This window comes from Carex rostrata, chromosome 7, assembly GCF_964058835.1.
Source record: "Carex rostrata chromosome 7, lpCarRost1.2, whole genome shotgun sequence".
NCBI classification, from domain to species: Eukaryota; Viridiplantae; Streptophyta; class Magnoliopsida; order Poales; family Cyperaceae; genus Carex; species Carex rostrata.
The window spans coordinates 5,628,975-5,644,672 of record NC_135924.1 but is presented as its reverse complement, the minus strand read 5'-3'; the positions used below and the strand labels follow the sequence as shown (position 1 = coordinate 5,644,672).

The 15,698-nt window shown below is 30.2% G+C and overlaps 1 protein-coding gene and 1 pseudogene across 1 annotated transcript; both read right to left on the bottom strand.

Moving 5' to 3' along the window:
• Nucleotides 1-5,339: 5,339 nt before the first annotated feature.
• Nucleotides 5,340-6,178, bottom strand: LOC144556501 (uncharacterized). Its single transcript, XM_078304875.1, has 2 exons — nt 5,950-6,178; nt 5,340-5,694 (listed from the first exon to the last, which is right to left on the bottom strand). The coding sequence occupies exons 1-2, from the start codon at nt 6,165-6,167 to the stop codon at nt 5,484-5,486; spliced, it is 429 nt and encodes a 142-aa protein (XP_078161001.1). The 5' UTR covers nt 6,168-6,178; the 3' UTR covers nt 5,340-5,483.
• A 7,133-nt stretch (nt 6,179-13,311) lies between these two features.
• LOC144557099 (membrane steroid-binding protein 1 pseudogene) lies at nt 13,312-15,382 on the bottom strand (annotated as a pseudogene).
• Nucleotides 15,383-15,698: the final 316 nt, after the last annotated feature.

Below are 15,698 nucleotides of genomic sequence, written 5' to 3'. Positions count from 1 at the left end.
ATAATTTATTTATTTTTTGTATTGAAGTATTACAAATATTTAATATATTTTTTTAAAAATAGATGGAATACTATATAATTTGATTTATTCGAAAGATTGCTACAAATAATCCGGATCAACATTTTTCATGCCGGATTTTTTATTGAAGTATTACAAAAATTCAAATTATATAGTATTCCATCTATTTTTAAAAAAATATATTAAATATTTGTAATACTTCAATAAAAAAAATTCCTAAATCCGGAAAAAATTATTTAGGATTTAGGATCCAATTTCCGGAAATTGGTATTGAAACCAGAAATTATTTTTCCAGTTTGGGTAGTTTTCGAAATAAAAAAGAGGTTTGGTTAATTTTTTAAATTTATATTTTTTTTTTGGATATAAATAAAAAAATCGGGAACTCATAGCTAGGGTTGTGCTTCTTTTTTTCTTTTCTTTTTTCTGTTTGTAACATTCCGAAAGGGTAATTCGCTATATATATAGCTTAAGTCCATATGTATGGTTGGATTTGAGGATTGTCCACTATTTACTATTGTGTTTTTAGTTATCAGATGCGCCGGGTTTTTAGGTTTATATATATGGAATATGGTAATGACGGAATTTATAATTTATTATAATGGAAATGAATTTGATAAAAAAATAATTTTCAGTCAAATATATATATATATATATGTTTGTTGTTCGTACAATAATCTTTTACGTCTATTTGACTAATTTGCAAAAACATACAATTATTGAATTTTACGATTTCTTCTATTTTGAGAATATGTAGGTCCAAGAAGAGTAAGAACTGCAGTATAATGTGCTTGGACTGAAGAAATCACGAAGACTTTTATCAAGAATACAAATTGTAAAATCAGAAACTTGGTAAAGTATGTATGAGGTTGATTAAAATGGGATAAAACGTTGGTGACGTTTTCAAAACGTTGTAACGTTTTACATTGGTTTGAAACAATAAACTGCTTAAAAAAAAACTATGTTACAGCGTTATAACGTTATACAAACGTTGTAACGTTTAACAACTACAGAACTCTGAAGCACAGCTGTTCAGTACCAACTAGAAACGTTGTAACGTTTTAAAGCTTCAAATAACTTCTATTTTGATCAAGTTTTTACAAGTTAAAACGTTGTAACGTTTGATAAAACGTTGGTAACATTTTACTAAGCTGTCAGAGAATTAAAATCCTAAAATCGCATTTGAATAAAACGTTGTAACGTTTCATAAAACGTTGGTAACGTTTCATAAAACGTTGGTAACGTTTTATGTCAAACAGCTCATTTTTGAGCTGACACTATAAATAGAGTGATGGGATCTCTTCCCAAACTATCTCAGCCGACCCTAATTAATTCAAAAGCGATTTTCTGAGAGCTTAGCCTACTCCATTGTTGTGAGAGCTTAAAACTTCAAAATCCCTCAAGCAACCTCAAGCCTACTTCACTAATCTTGATATAGATTAGGTTAGAGTGATCTATTGAGTGTTTCTCTTGTGTTTCTAGACAATCGAGACCTTGTTCTCATCTCTTTGAGTTGGCCGTTTGACTTCCCGCTTGGTGTGTAAGGGCTCAACGGTTCACAAGTTGTAATCCTTTCGTATTGGGTAATAGAAAGGCGCACCTCACAAGGTTGCGAAGCCCCGGAGACGTAGGCCTTTGTTTTGCCGAACTCCGTTATCACCCCGCGTGTCAAATTTCTCTAAACTCATCTCTTTACTTTCAATTGCAATTTAATTTCATTTTTTGAGCAATTAGAGGTGCCCCTAAGTGTAACAATGTTTACATAACTAGATATTTGTTGTTTTAATTAAACAAATGCTTCATTTATTGAGCATAAAACGAATAATATTTTTTTTCTCTACAAATAATATTGTCATTGTATAAATAAAACGAGTTTGCGGTTAAGTACGGGAAAACTATTTTTTTTATTACTCATTTTGCAAGAAAATGTATGTGATGTTGGGAAATTCTTTTAGAGTATATAATTATACATTATATTTTCCTTTAGTACCAGAACATTTTAATATAGATATTTTGATCACGAAAAGCTCTACAGTTTTTATGTTTTGATTTTAAAATCTGGATGTATCATGGTTAGATAATTTTCTGGGCATTATGCATTTCGGTTATACAAAAACTCAAAATATTAAAATTTGTAGTTTTTTCTTGAGCTTTTCAGAAACTTTTAGTTAATCTCGTTGGCATAAAAAATTATTGTCAAAATACTAATATATAGATGTCAAAATGCCTCTTTACATAAATTATCTAACCATGATACATTCAGATTCTGAACAAAATTAAAATATGAAAGTTGTAGAGCTTGTGCAAAAGCTTGTAAAAAATATTTATTGATGTCAACTGGAATGACATGACAAAGCTATATATGATTTTTTTTTATATCCTACACAAAAAAATAGTAATTGAGACTGAGTTTTAGGGTGATGAACAATTTACAATTTCCCTTCATCAGCGGAATATTAAATTAAGTATTATATATGTTGGTAAACGGATTTTGCTAGAAAATTTTCCTTGAATTATTAAATTAAACATAGATTTACTTTATAATGTTTCATTATTCAAACCGATTAATTGGTCCATTAGTCTTTGGCGGCAATCAAACTATCACGGATTTTTTCGATTAATCGGTTGATTATTTCGGATTATGACCGATTATTCTTGATTATTTTCGATTAATCACTTAGATCATATCCGTACGACAAGTTGTTATTTACAACACTGAGACAAACACCTCATGCAATAAAACACATATCAGCAATAAGAAATAAATAAAAAATTGAATAAGAGCAATTTTTCCATTAACAAATTAAAGAAGTTCAACAAGATATATATGATATATTACAGATATACATGAAACAATGCAATCCTAATTCCAAAGAAATGCTATCAACACAATATATATAAACCCCATTAATTACTAACACAAACAAATTAAAAAGATTATAATTAAGGACATGCAAGTACCATATTTCCAAAATAAGAACATAGTTAAACCATAATCTTTCAATTTTGTGCTTCACTTTCTACTGGTAAAACACCATTTGTACCTATGCAACAATCCTTTTCCTTTTTCGTTTCTTCTTCATCGGTCGCAACCTCTTTATCGACATCACCGTTTTGCGGTGGAGGCATAATTACAGAGGAGATTGCTGCTACGGTGGCAACACTAACCGCAGTTGCTACGGCAACAGCGGCGAAGAGTACGGGTGGCGATAAACCCGTGTGCGTTACAATCGCTTTCTTTAATTTCTCTCCATTAGGGATGTATTCTTTCAAGTAGTCGAAAACCTCGCCTTTCGGAGCATTTTCTTTCAAGAACGCAAAGAGATCACCTTTCAGAGCATTTTCCTTCAAGAACACAAAGAAATCCATCACAAAAATTAGTTGTTGCAGATGAAGAATTATTAAAATTACCAGAGATGCCAGGATCTGGCATGATATGACTTATGAGGGGTTCATATAGTTTGTATTTGCAAAGAAAATTTCAAGAGGAGACTTCTGTGAAGAAGAAATAGTCTTTGACAACTGCTGCATGTTAGAAAACATGGCACAGGATACATATTACTTAGCCTGATTTAACAAATTTATTTAGGCCGCTGATTGGTCTCTATTCCTTGTTTCTGTTAATAACTTCGACAAGGCTTTTTTATTTCTATATTACAATTTTATATTTTCAAGTTTGAACTTCAGATTTGCACTAAATGCAAAGTTAGATATGTGTATCTAGCAAGCAGTCTTGTAAATAACGATATGCGCTCGTTGGACGCACAGGATATCGTCAAGCGATTAATCGGAAATAATAAAAAATAATTGGTCATAATCAGAAATAGTCAGACGATTAATTGAAAACATCTGTCATAGTTTAGTTGCCGCCAACAACTAATCGACCGATTAATCAGCCTAAATAACCTTTTTTATAACACTGATATCTAGCATTTAACTTTGTTTTAACTTTTTGGGTAAATCCTGCTTCAAATATCTTTCATGACTAAAACTTAAATTTGACAGTTATGTTGATAATAATTTTCTTTTGAGAACGGTTCAAATGTCTTCATTTTTTGTGCTTTCATCATGCTTTTACATTTTACATTCTAATAACAAAAATTCAAAAAATTATATGTCAAAATAAAGTTGTTAGATGTGATCCATATTTTTTTGTACACAAAAAAATAATTGTTTTATTTTGTTTTTATATGAATTGATTAGTTGAAAAATCAATGTCCGTAAATTATTCACAACAACGTATTTTTTGCATAAAGAAAATGATAAAGATCATATCTAACAATTTTATTTTGACATTTAATTTTTAAATTTTAAGTTATTAAATTACTTAGAAATAAAAGCAGTCACAAAAACAAAGGCATTAGAACCCTCTTTTATTTCTACGTAAGAAAAATGTAATTTTATCATTTTTTTTTTTGAAGTAGCAGGCTTCATCTATTTTATTTCATTAGATTTTACAGTTAGAGAAAGAAAAAGAAAATGAGAGAAACACAAACAATGCCATAAAAAAAAAAAAAAAAAGTGTACATTAGAAGATATGTTTAGACTAATTAATTCAAATTGTACTATAGATAGTCTTATATAAAAGATACTCTTTGTTAGTATATTGAAAATGACTGTTCTACCCTTCAAGCATCAATGGTCAATTGGTCATTATAGAGTAGGTGTACATTAAAATTTAGATGTAACATAGAATTAAATTAATTTATCCACCTAATATAGAAAAGGCAATTTCACCACATCACGCACCTTTGCTGTTTCAATCAGGTGCTTGAATTTTTTTTTTAATTATATTTACTTTCCGCCATCTCTGAATGATCTTTGCGTTTCACATCACAAGACACAGTTTGTCAAATAATTAATTACAGAGTTGATTACCACTTTTATAGTTTTATTTGATTACCTGATCTGATCTGATCGATCGAATTCGACTCAGATGCTAAACCGGAACCTATCCGGATCTGATGAAATTAGATAGAGTATGGTTTAAAAACAAAATCTCATTTAATTGTGGCTATCATTAGAACTAAAATTTCTCTCTGATCTGGTTTTAAACAATATCTGATTTAATTGTGAGTATGATTATAGAACTAACAATATCTGATTTAAAATAAATTCTCTTAAATTAAAATTGCTCTATGATTATAGAACTAATTAAAGTACTAAACATAGTTCAACTCTTACGAAAAACATGTAAAAGATGCTGGAATGTACGAGAGCCCTTAATATTAAAAAAAAATGATGAATCTAAAGAAAACATTATCTTCCATTAAAAGAATAAGAACAGACATATACATTGAAAAAAAAATCACAAAAATGAAAAATAGAACATTTACTATCACAATGGTGCAGTATTAACATTGAATTATACAATGAAATTAAACCAAATCATGAATTTACTAGTTCTGATTTCTCAGAATTTCTGCAAAAACAGTATGACTGATCCCGATCGTGCAGCTTTCAATCCTTCAAAATTCTTTCGGAGTTTCTACCGGGGTAGCCATTTCATCGGCATCGACTTGCATGTAATCTGATGCCATTATGTCAGCAATAAGTTCCTGTGCCTGAACCTCCTCATCAAGTGAAAGGATGCTCACCTCTCCGTTCGCTTCTCTGTTTACTGTCTCCTTAGCTGCGCTACATTCGCAATTGCAACATGATGTTTGGTTTTCCTTAGAGCTGTCATAAAAATAAAAAAATAATATGAAAACATAATTGAGAGAAATCAGAGATAAACCCAGTATACTTAACTCTGAATTATGATTAACATCCTTTGTAAATATCAAGGAACAGTATTGTAATACTCAAATACTATCTAGAGATCATGGAAATGGTACTCAGCTTTTGTAACATAAACTACAAATTTTGCAAAATACAGAATTCTAAAATCCTGCCTCCACTCTTGAGGGGGGCAAAAAACATAATTTCACCTACCTTGTATCCTTGGTGTCATTTGCTTCAGTTAAAATGCCACATTCCATGGCAACACAAGACGGACAGTTGAAGAAACATGTGATAGCAGCAATAGTGGCAGCACCAGCAGCAACAGCTCCAACGAATACTGGTGGGGACAGCCCTGTGTGCGCAACAATCAACTGCTTCAGTTTATCTTTCTTCGGAACATTTTCTTTCAAGAATTCAAAGAGATCCATCTGAATTACTGATTTCTCGACTTCTTTTACGCAAAAGGGAATTCAAAGAAATATCTTTTGTGATGCTGTGTTTGATTTAAGGTATATATACATTAGAGGGGATCATGAGTTGGTTGCACATTGATCTTGTCAGCGCTCTGTCAGACGACAAGCAAATCTGTTTTAAAAATTGTAATGATTTCTTTTATAATAAGTCATCCTCTTATTTGTTTCTTCTTTTGATAAATATTGTTTTATTTTATCTACATGCAACTGCAGAGGCTGGTAAAATGAAATAAATAAAGCTAGAAGATACCTGCATTTAAATTAATTGTAAGAAAAATGAATGGATGAAAGTGATTTAATTATTATTTTCTTTTTTGCAAGAGTATCTTCTAAGTTATAAATTCAAAGTATTATACAGGGTTCCATTCATGTATCTGAATCCTGAAGCTAAGAAATTTGCATAAAATGATTATTTGTCAACTTAGAATTATGGAAAGTTATTTTTTAGAATAAGAACCAATATGCTTTTGATTGAAATAATCTGACCAATTAGAATTTTAATTGTTTTATTGGACATTGCTGGCAAAAGCTATGACAACACAAAGAAAAACTTAAACATCCTTCTTTTATTTTCTTTTGTTTTTATTTTATTCCTACAATGAGGTGGATATCTTTATTTTTTATAATTTATGATAGTTGAAAATTAGAAGACATATTTTCCAGGCTTGCAAGGTCTGTTTGCTAGTTTGCTGTATTGATAAAGTGGATTCACATCTCTTATCTTTCTTATATACACCTTAAAAACTTTATATTTGCATGCATGTCTTCATATGAGAAACTTGACCTGGCAATAGGAGACTCAACAAAGGTCAGGAGCTTTTATTGTCCAGAAATTACAGTGTTTTCTTTTAAATTATACAAAGCAAGTAATTTCAAAGTAGTAGGTTTAAATTTCTCTATTTTTGTGCTTTTATAGGGCCTCTATTTTTTTAATTTTTTAATAACAAAAATTCTAAAATTTATATGCCAACACAGAATAAAATTGTTAAATGTGATTTATATATTTTTTTTTACACTCACATAAAAGTTTATTACTTTTTATTTTATTTTTATATGATTTAATAAGTTAAAAATTCAGCGTTCAGAAATCATCCACATCAGTGTGGAACTGAAAATTTTGAACTGAACTTTTAAAGCTTATTAACGGTGAATTGCAAACGGTTATTATTGTAAGCTCTTAATACCAATCAAAATAAAATTGAACTGTCATAATCTTTTGCGTGTACATAGAGAAAATGACGTTTTATTTTGACATGTGAGTTTAAAAATGAAGGCATAATAGAGATACCAAAAGTGGAGATATTAATTTGACCTCTCTAAATACCAATTAACAGTGGATTGTATGCAAAAACATGACTTGCAATCCACAAAACATGCCAAGGTTTTAATACTGTTGAATGTTATACCCTGAATACCATAACTAACATGTAATATTTTCTGAATGTTATGTTGATTAATTTTTATATGTATTGAAAAGGTAATTGAGTCCCTTGAAAATAGTTGGAAGCCTTTAATTGCTAAGAATTTAACTACCATGCTCACATATCAACATTATTTCACCTATTATTTGTGAAATACATGTTGATGTGTTGTCTTAATTTGCAGCATATATAATAAATTTTTATTTGATTTTTTCCTTTTTTTTCAAGAATGTTTATTTGATCGAACAGCCTTGACCTTATCAAGATCTAATGACAGTATTTGAATTGTGACCTCCAGTTCCAGCTTTGTATTTTTTTTTTCCATTTATTACTTAATTTATAGGTATGAACCTTTTGTCAACACCATCCCTACAATGTCAACGCCTATGAAATTTGAAACACAGTTTTTGTAATAATTCTAGAGTGTTACGTTTACATCTTCAGCAAAAAAAAAAAATAATAATAATAATAATTGCATAGTTTTTTTTGAAGGTTAGTGGCTTAATAATTGCATAGTTAGCTCTCCAAGTCAGAACTATGGGGATTTTTTTTAAAAATAAAATAAAATATTATTTTTTAGCAGATTACTCTACCTGTATATATACATCAATGAACTTCCATTATATAATTCTATATATAAGCTTAAAAACTTGTTCTCTTTTCTGTTGTGGTTATCAAAATTGCATTTCGTCTTCCTCGCTATGTTACCACTTACCAGAATGCAATAACTAGCAACAATGTGTACACTGCACACCAAGTTTATCAGTATTACAGCTAAAGCACTAGTGGAAAAACAGGAATCAGGATCGGTTATATACACATATCAGTATCGGAATCCAACCGATCCTGATGAAGGCGATACTGATACTATCAGGATCGGTTTTATATTTTTCAAGAACCGATCCAAATAGAAACTATTAGGATCGGTTTTTTAATAAAACCGATCTTAATAGTTGTTATCTAGATCGGTTTTTGACTAAGAACCGATCCCGATACGTACTATCAAGATCGGTTTTTATATAAGAACCGATCTTGATAGTATTTTCGAATTATTTTTTTTAAATTACATAACAACCGATCCTGATACGTACTATCAAGATCGGTTTTATATTAAAACCGATCTTGATTGTATTTCAGATCATAATTCCAAAAAAATCATAATTCCAAAAAAAAAAAAAAAAAAATTTTAGGATCGGTTTTTATTTAAAAACCGATCCTAAAAGTTTTTTTTTTTTTTTTTTTAATTATGATCTGATAAAAAAAAAACTTTTAGGATCGGTTTTTATTTAAAAACCGATCCTAAAAGTTTTTTTTTTTTTTTTTAGAATTAGGATCGGTTATTTTAAACAACCGATCCTAATAGTAGTAATCTGGATCGGTTGTTTAAAATAACCGATCATGATGTTTTATTGAAGCTAAAAAAAATATTTTTATTTATTTGACCAGCTTCCATATATATTTTGCTGGCCAGCATCCTAAATTTTTTTTTGTTGCACAGTAAGAAGCAATAATCAATTAAATATCATATACACATTCTAAATTAATTATCATACACATCTTAAACTATTACAAAAAATTCATGTACTTCATAAAAAGTTTTGTGAAGCATTACATGTTATAACAAGAAATTTAAATCCAAAAAAAAATTAATTAACAAACATACAATTGACTAATTGGGTTATTTCTTCAATTAACACACATTTATACAATATACACATTTATGCAATTAATGTAAAGCACAACAATAAAAAAATCAATAATTACCTCTTTTGCAATCACATCACTTGAGATTAAAAAAGACCCTAAAAATAAAAACAAAGGTAACAATTAGATGGAAAAACATTTTCCAATAAAAAATACAAAAAAATGTGTTTTAAAAGTATAATAATGAGAAAATTAGATAAAGCTAATACCATGATAGTTGATCGGCCGGATGATTAAGTAACTTGAGAGAGATGTCCTCAAAACTGTAAAATAATATACAAACACCATTAATTAATTTTTGAAACAATAAAAAAAATTAAAAACTGGCACAATTGAGCCGGAGGTGCGAGAGGCTCGGATTTGAGAGGAAGAGACGGAGAGAAAGAGAGAGAGAGACACGGAGGAGAGGGAGAGACGGAGACAGAGAGAGAGAGAGACAGAGTACTGAGGATTTGAGAGGGAGATACGGAGACAGAGACGCTAAATTGAAAATGAGAGGCGCGAAATGAAAATAAGAAGAACCCTAGCTAAGCTGGTTATATAGGAAGTTATCATTAGGATCGGTTGTTTATAAAGAACCGATCCTAATAGTATCAGGATCGGTTTTTATAAAAAAACCGATCCTGATACTAATTTTTTTGAAAAAAAATAGTATCAGGATCGGTTTTATTGCTAAAAACCGATCCTGATAGTATCTGGATCGGTTTTTAGCAATAAAACCGATCCAGATAGTTTTTTTCTTTTATTTGGAAAATCTTTTCATATGGTTATGTTTAAATAAATATAAAAAATTACATATTAGAAATATAAGTTAATTATTTAATAGAAATTTTATTTAATTTTCAAATTCTACTTAAATAATATTAAACAGCAGATAGGTACTATTTGACATTGAAATTTTTACTGTTCATGCAATAAATTACTGAGATTTTTTATATTTCTGAATTTCCTACTTTTCATTTAAGAAATTATGATATTGTGCTATCTTTTTGGTATAACAGGTTTATAGTTTATACACAAGTCGATTCTGGTACCAAGACAGTAGCAGACATATTTCATAAATTCAAGTCAAAGCAATTAATCTTAGGCAAGATTCTATGTATTGTATACTCAGTTATGTAATCTTTTTGTATACGGATCATGTAACTTACAGATTTATTTTTAAGGTCAACCAAGGTTTTCAACATAATTATATGGTTTATGTTCCTAAGTTTTTTACTCTCTTTTCAAAATAATTATTCTCAGAAATACTAACTGAACTATTTTATCTTTACGAAAGCACAGTTTCTGATGAGGCCTTTGGGAGCAACTGACAGTATATATTATGCTCTGTGTGTATATATTATGCTGTGTGTGTACATATTTTTAATCAATTGGATTCCCATTTGTGATTCTAAAATTATGAAAAATTGCTAAATAACTTTTAATATTTATGCTTTAAATATGTAATAAATTTATATTGCAAAACTCTAACAAATACATGAAATATTATATTTTTTTTTTTCTAACATGAATTAAGAGCGCATTGAGTGTGTCTGTTGATATTATAATTAATTTGAATAATATTGGAAGAAATCAAACAATTATGATGATAATTTGAAACATAAAACAACTCTTTTATTCATCAGAAAACAAGACCGGTGCAACATACACTTTATTTTAGAGCTAAATAGCTCTGAACCGAAAAGCAAGCACCAAACCCGAGAAAAACAAAACGCAAAATAAACAAAACAAGATAAGGAAAACGACCATACAACTGCGCATGCAATTCACAGACACATAAACACCGTGTTGAAAGAGCAGCACCATATTTGTATTTTGTGTGGTTGCCTGACTTCCATTCTAGACCATTTCTGGTTTCCCTATTGCACGATAGAATACGTGGATAAAAAGCTCCAGTATACGTCTAGTACCATCTACGCTTAGATCTGTGCCAGATAGAATGCCTTGTGCACGATAGAATGCCTTTTTAGCAATAAAACCGATCCAGATAGTTTTTTTCTTTTATTTGGAAAATCTTTTCATATGGTTATGTTTAAATAAATATAAAAAATTACATATTAGAAATATAAGTTAATTATTTAATAGAAATTTTATTTAATTTTCAAATTCTACTTAAATAATATTAAACAGCAGATAGGTACTATTTGACATTGATATTTCATTAATGTAATTTTGATGAAAATTAATGTAATTTATATTATTAAAATTTATGTGATAATATAATTAATTATTTGACATTGATATTTCATTTTGAAGTCATTTTGACTATTGAATTTTTTTATACAATCATGCATGATGCATCAATGACTTGTGCCATATAATAATATACATAGGACTTGAACCCTTGTTGTGTGGGGTTGTAAAGGAACGAATACGAACATTAGCATTTGGTCGATCGGAACCGTTAAAATGAAAGAATGTCATATTAATTTCACCATTATAAAATTTGATACAATTCGGGATTCATTTACTAGTTCATCAAAGTAAAACAATATAGAAACATCGCACGGCCGTAAATAGTTTACGTTGGATCTTAATATTATTTAAGTAGAATTTGAAAATTAAATAAAATTTCTATTAAATAATTAACTTATATTTCTAATATGTATTTTTTTATATTTATTTAAACATAATCATATGAAAAGATTTTCCAAATAAAAGAAAAAAACTATCTGGATCGGTTTTATTGCTACAAACTGATCCAGATACTATCAGGATCGGTTTTATTGCTAAAAACCGATCCTGATACATTTTTTTTTTTCAAAATTGGTTCTGCAAAAAAAAAAAAAAAAAAAAAAAAAATCAGGGTCGGTTTTTTATAAAAAACCGACCCTGATTTTTTTTTTTTTTTTTTTTTTTGCAGAACCGATTTTGAAAAAAAAATTGTATCAGGATCGGTTTTTTTATAAAACCGATCCTGATAGTATCAGGATCAGTTGTTATAAAAAACCGATGCTAATAGTTTAACTATTAGGATCGGTTGTTTAGAACAACTGATCCTGATACTATCAGGATCGGTTTTTCTAAACAACCGATCCTAATAGTTAAACTATTAGGATCGGTTTTTTTATAACAACTGATTCTGATAGTTCACAAATTAGGATCGGTTGACTAAAAAACCCGATCTAACTAGTTTTTAGGATCGGTTTTGTTCAGAAAACCGATCCAGATAGGTATTAGTATCGGTTGTTTCATATAACCGATCCAGATAGGCCGATCCTGATTCATGTTTTTCCACTAGTGAGACTTCTTAAATTTTCATCAGAACTTATTAGCATTATAGGTGAAACAGATTCTAACTGATAGTATTTTCCCATTCTTTTGCTATTTTATTAACTGTTCAATGCCGGCTTGACAGTACGATTTCAGTACTAACCAACATAGCCCTTTTAAAGCTCATTCATACCATATCATGTATTGTGTGTAAAATTTTCTTTTTATTGGGCTTGATTGGTGTTTATCATTGAATTGGCATAGTTTCATTTTTTTTATCAGAATTTGGTTTTCAATTTTTATATGAATTTGAACCGCGGGCTTAGTGCAATGGGCGCAGGTTCAACTCATGTAAAAGGCATCTGATAAATACCAGGATTACCGGACACCCTTCGATTAAAAAAAAAAAAAATTGTACCAGAATTTAGTTTTCAATATTGAAGATTACTTAATATAATGTGAAATCCATATTGAAAATCGGGCAACATGTCACTCTTAGCTATGAATGATATTTCACATTTTATGAATCATATTGTATTAAAAGAATTCTTAATTATCTTCTTTGTTTTCAAATATTGAACCTCATTCACTCAAACAAACGTTAACGTAATAGAAAATGCCTTCAATGTCTGGAGACAACAAAAAAAGTTCCTTAATTCTCACCAAACAACCGGCATCCCGTAACCGCACTTGTCACAAACAAAAATCGAACAGTTGAATTCCATCATTGTGTTATTTTTCAACACAATTTACAATTATTACGGGTCGTGTAGATGCTGAGACCCAATAATTCCCATGTCTTCCTTGTCATGTAGCCCTTGCCATCCTTCGCTATCTGACTCAGAAGACGTGGATGAGATATCATCATGGTGACAGATCGAGCCTTCTGAACTCTTGACACTTTCCGTTACGGGTTTTTTGACAATGGTGCCGACCTTGGTGTACTTGCTCATGAACCTCACCTCCCAGTCGTCTAGGGATTCGAGTTCGTAGGGTTCAAGACCCGAAAGATCTCCTGTCACGTCGACAGGTTCAAACGACATCTTGGCCAGCGCTCTGCTGTGATCTTTACCGGCAAATAACTCATACGGTCCGCCGGGGCCATAAAACATGCTTAAACAAAAGAATCTTCAGTTAATAAGAAAGTATAACAGATAAAAAGAAATGATTGATGCATGTAATTGAGTCTCTGTATAATCATTACTGGCTAAGGTACACAAAATTGAAAAAATTAGATGAATCTTGAACAAAAATAAGGAGATATGTAGTTTAGAAACATAGAGAACAGAGAGGCCATGTATTGTTCAGGGGTAAAAAATAGCTTGAAAGATGAACAGAGTAAGCTCATAAAATGGTGATTTTCACTTAGAAGTGCGAGACAACTACTATCTAAGCACAGGTTTAGAATAAGGATGATTCAATTCCAATGAATCGACGTTTCGGTTAAATAGAATTCTCTAGAAGAAGTAATTATTGTAATTACAATTTTAATAAGAAAATTATAAAATATTTCAATAATGAAGATACATACATTAAAGCATTTTTTACAGAAGCCAAATTATGATTATCTACAATAGTGTATAAAGCAAACTGTAAAATTTGTTCTGTGCTTGCACATAAAAAATTGTCACAATATAATTCCTTATTTTAAAAAGGATCAAGATGTACAAATTGCCAATAAAGAAGAATTCATGTTGTTGATTTGTTTTAACTTAATAAGCATTTAAGGTTGTTAGGCTTTGTAACTCCAAACAGAGTATCAGGGAAGACTAATGTTAACTTAATATTTACTGATCCAAAACAACAAAATTTTATTCACCTAATTAACCAATCATAAAGGAACTAAACCTGTACAGTACAAATATATGACACTGTTACGATCTAATAGTTGGTTCTTCTTTGGTTTCTAATTGTATAGAACAATCAACTATTAATGCATCAAGAAATGGATTCTAACTTGGATTGTGTTCAAAATAAATAGGATCTCAATTCTCAGAGGATAGTCTCATCATTGATCAAGGATCAAGGGCCAAGATTAAATCAACCATAGCATCTGATATTGAAAGAAAACCAACGGTACATTGGTACACAGGTGCTACGATGAACTTTGACAAAACAAATAAGATACCGGGGATCAAGGTGCACAAACCTGCTTTTGCTAACATCATAAATCTGTCCCTTGATCGCTGTAAGGATTGGTTTCTGCGGGTCGGATCCATCATACATCCTCAACTCATCTTCACAGATTTCACCGACATGCACCACCTCAGGGAAAATCTCTGTGTCATCTGAGTCCCTATCACCGGGTTTCTTGTCAGGATCAACGTGTGTTGGTGGTGATATGAACGACGAAATAATGGCTATGGAGGCAGCGGCTGTGGTAGTCACAATTGTAACCACCGCAAAAAACATAGCTGGAGAGAGACCCGTTCGGGTTCTGATCATATGCTTCAACTTTTCATTTCCTTTGCAGATGTTATCCTTTACTAAATCATGCCATGCCATTGTTGTTTGATTTAGGTTAATTAAGGTTTTGAAATTGATGGAATAAAGGATGTGTGGAGAGAAAGGGGATGTAAAATTGTTGTTTGATTTAAAGCTTCCAAGAAATAAGAGAAGGTTGAGAGGAATGAAACACAATGTGATTTTTTGTGGCTGATCGATGATGCACATGTTTTGATATTTGATTAAACTATGGATACAAAAGATCAAGAGTTGAGAAACTCTTGCTTGTAATTGTTTTAAAAATAAGATTAAAAATTAGAAGAAATCAAATGCTAATAAAATAACATGGTTGTCTATATCATGGTTTGCATTTTGTCAGTGATTGACTTTAGTCTTTGGCACGTCCAGAAAATTGAGCCATACAACAATTTTTTTTTGCAATTAGCTCCTTACAAATTTAGAAAAAATGGCACATGATTGAAGAATTGAAGGATTCAAGTGACAATATGGTTAGTTTTGGATACAAATTAGTATTTTTATTAGGAATATTTTATGATTACAACATAGCAAAATTATTTGTTTCCAGTTGTATATGTCTGTAAAATATATTCTATTCAATAAGTAAGATATATATATTTTTTTTTTCTGAGATACGTCGTTGGTTCCTGAATGGGATATGATGTGCTTCATACAGTACTGG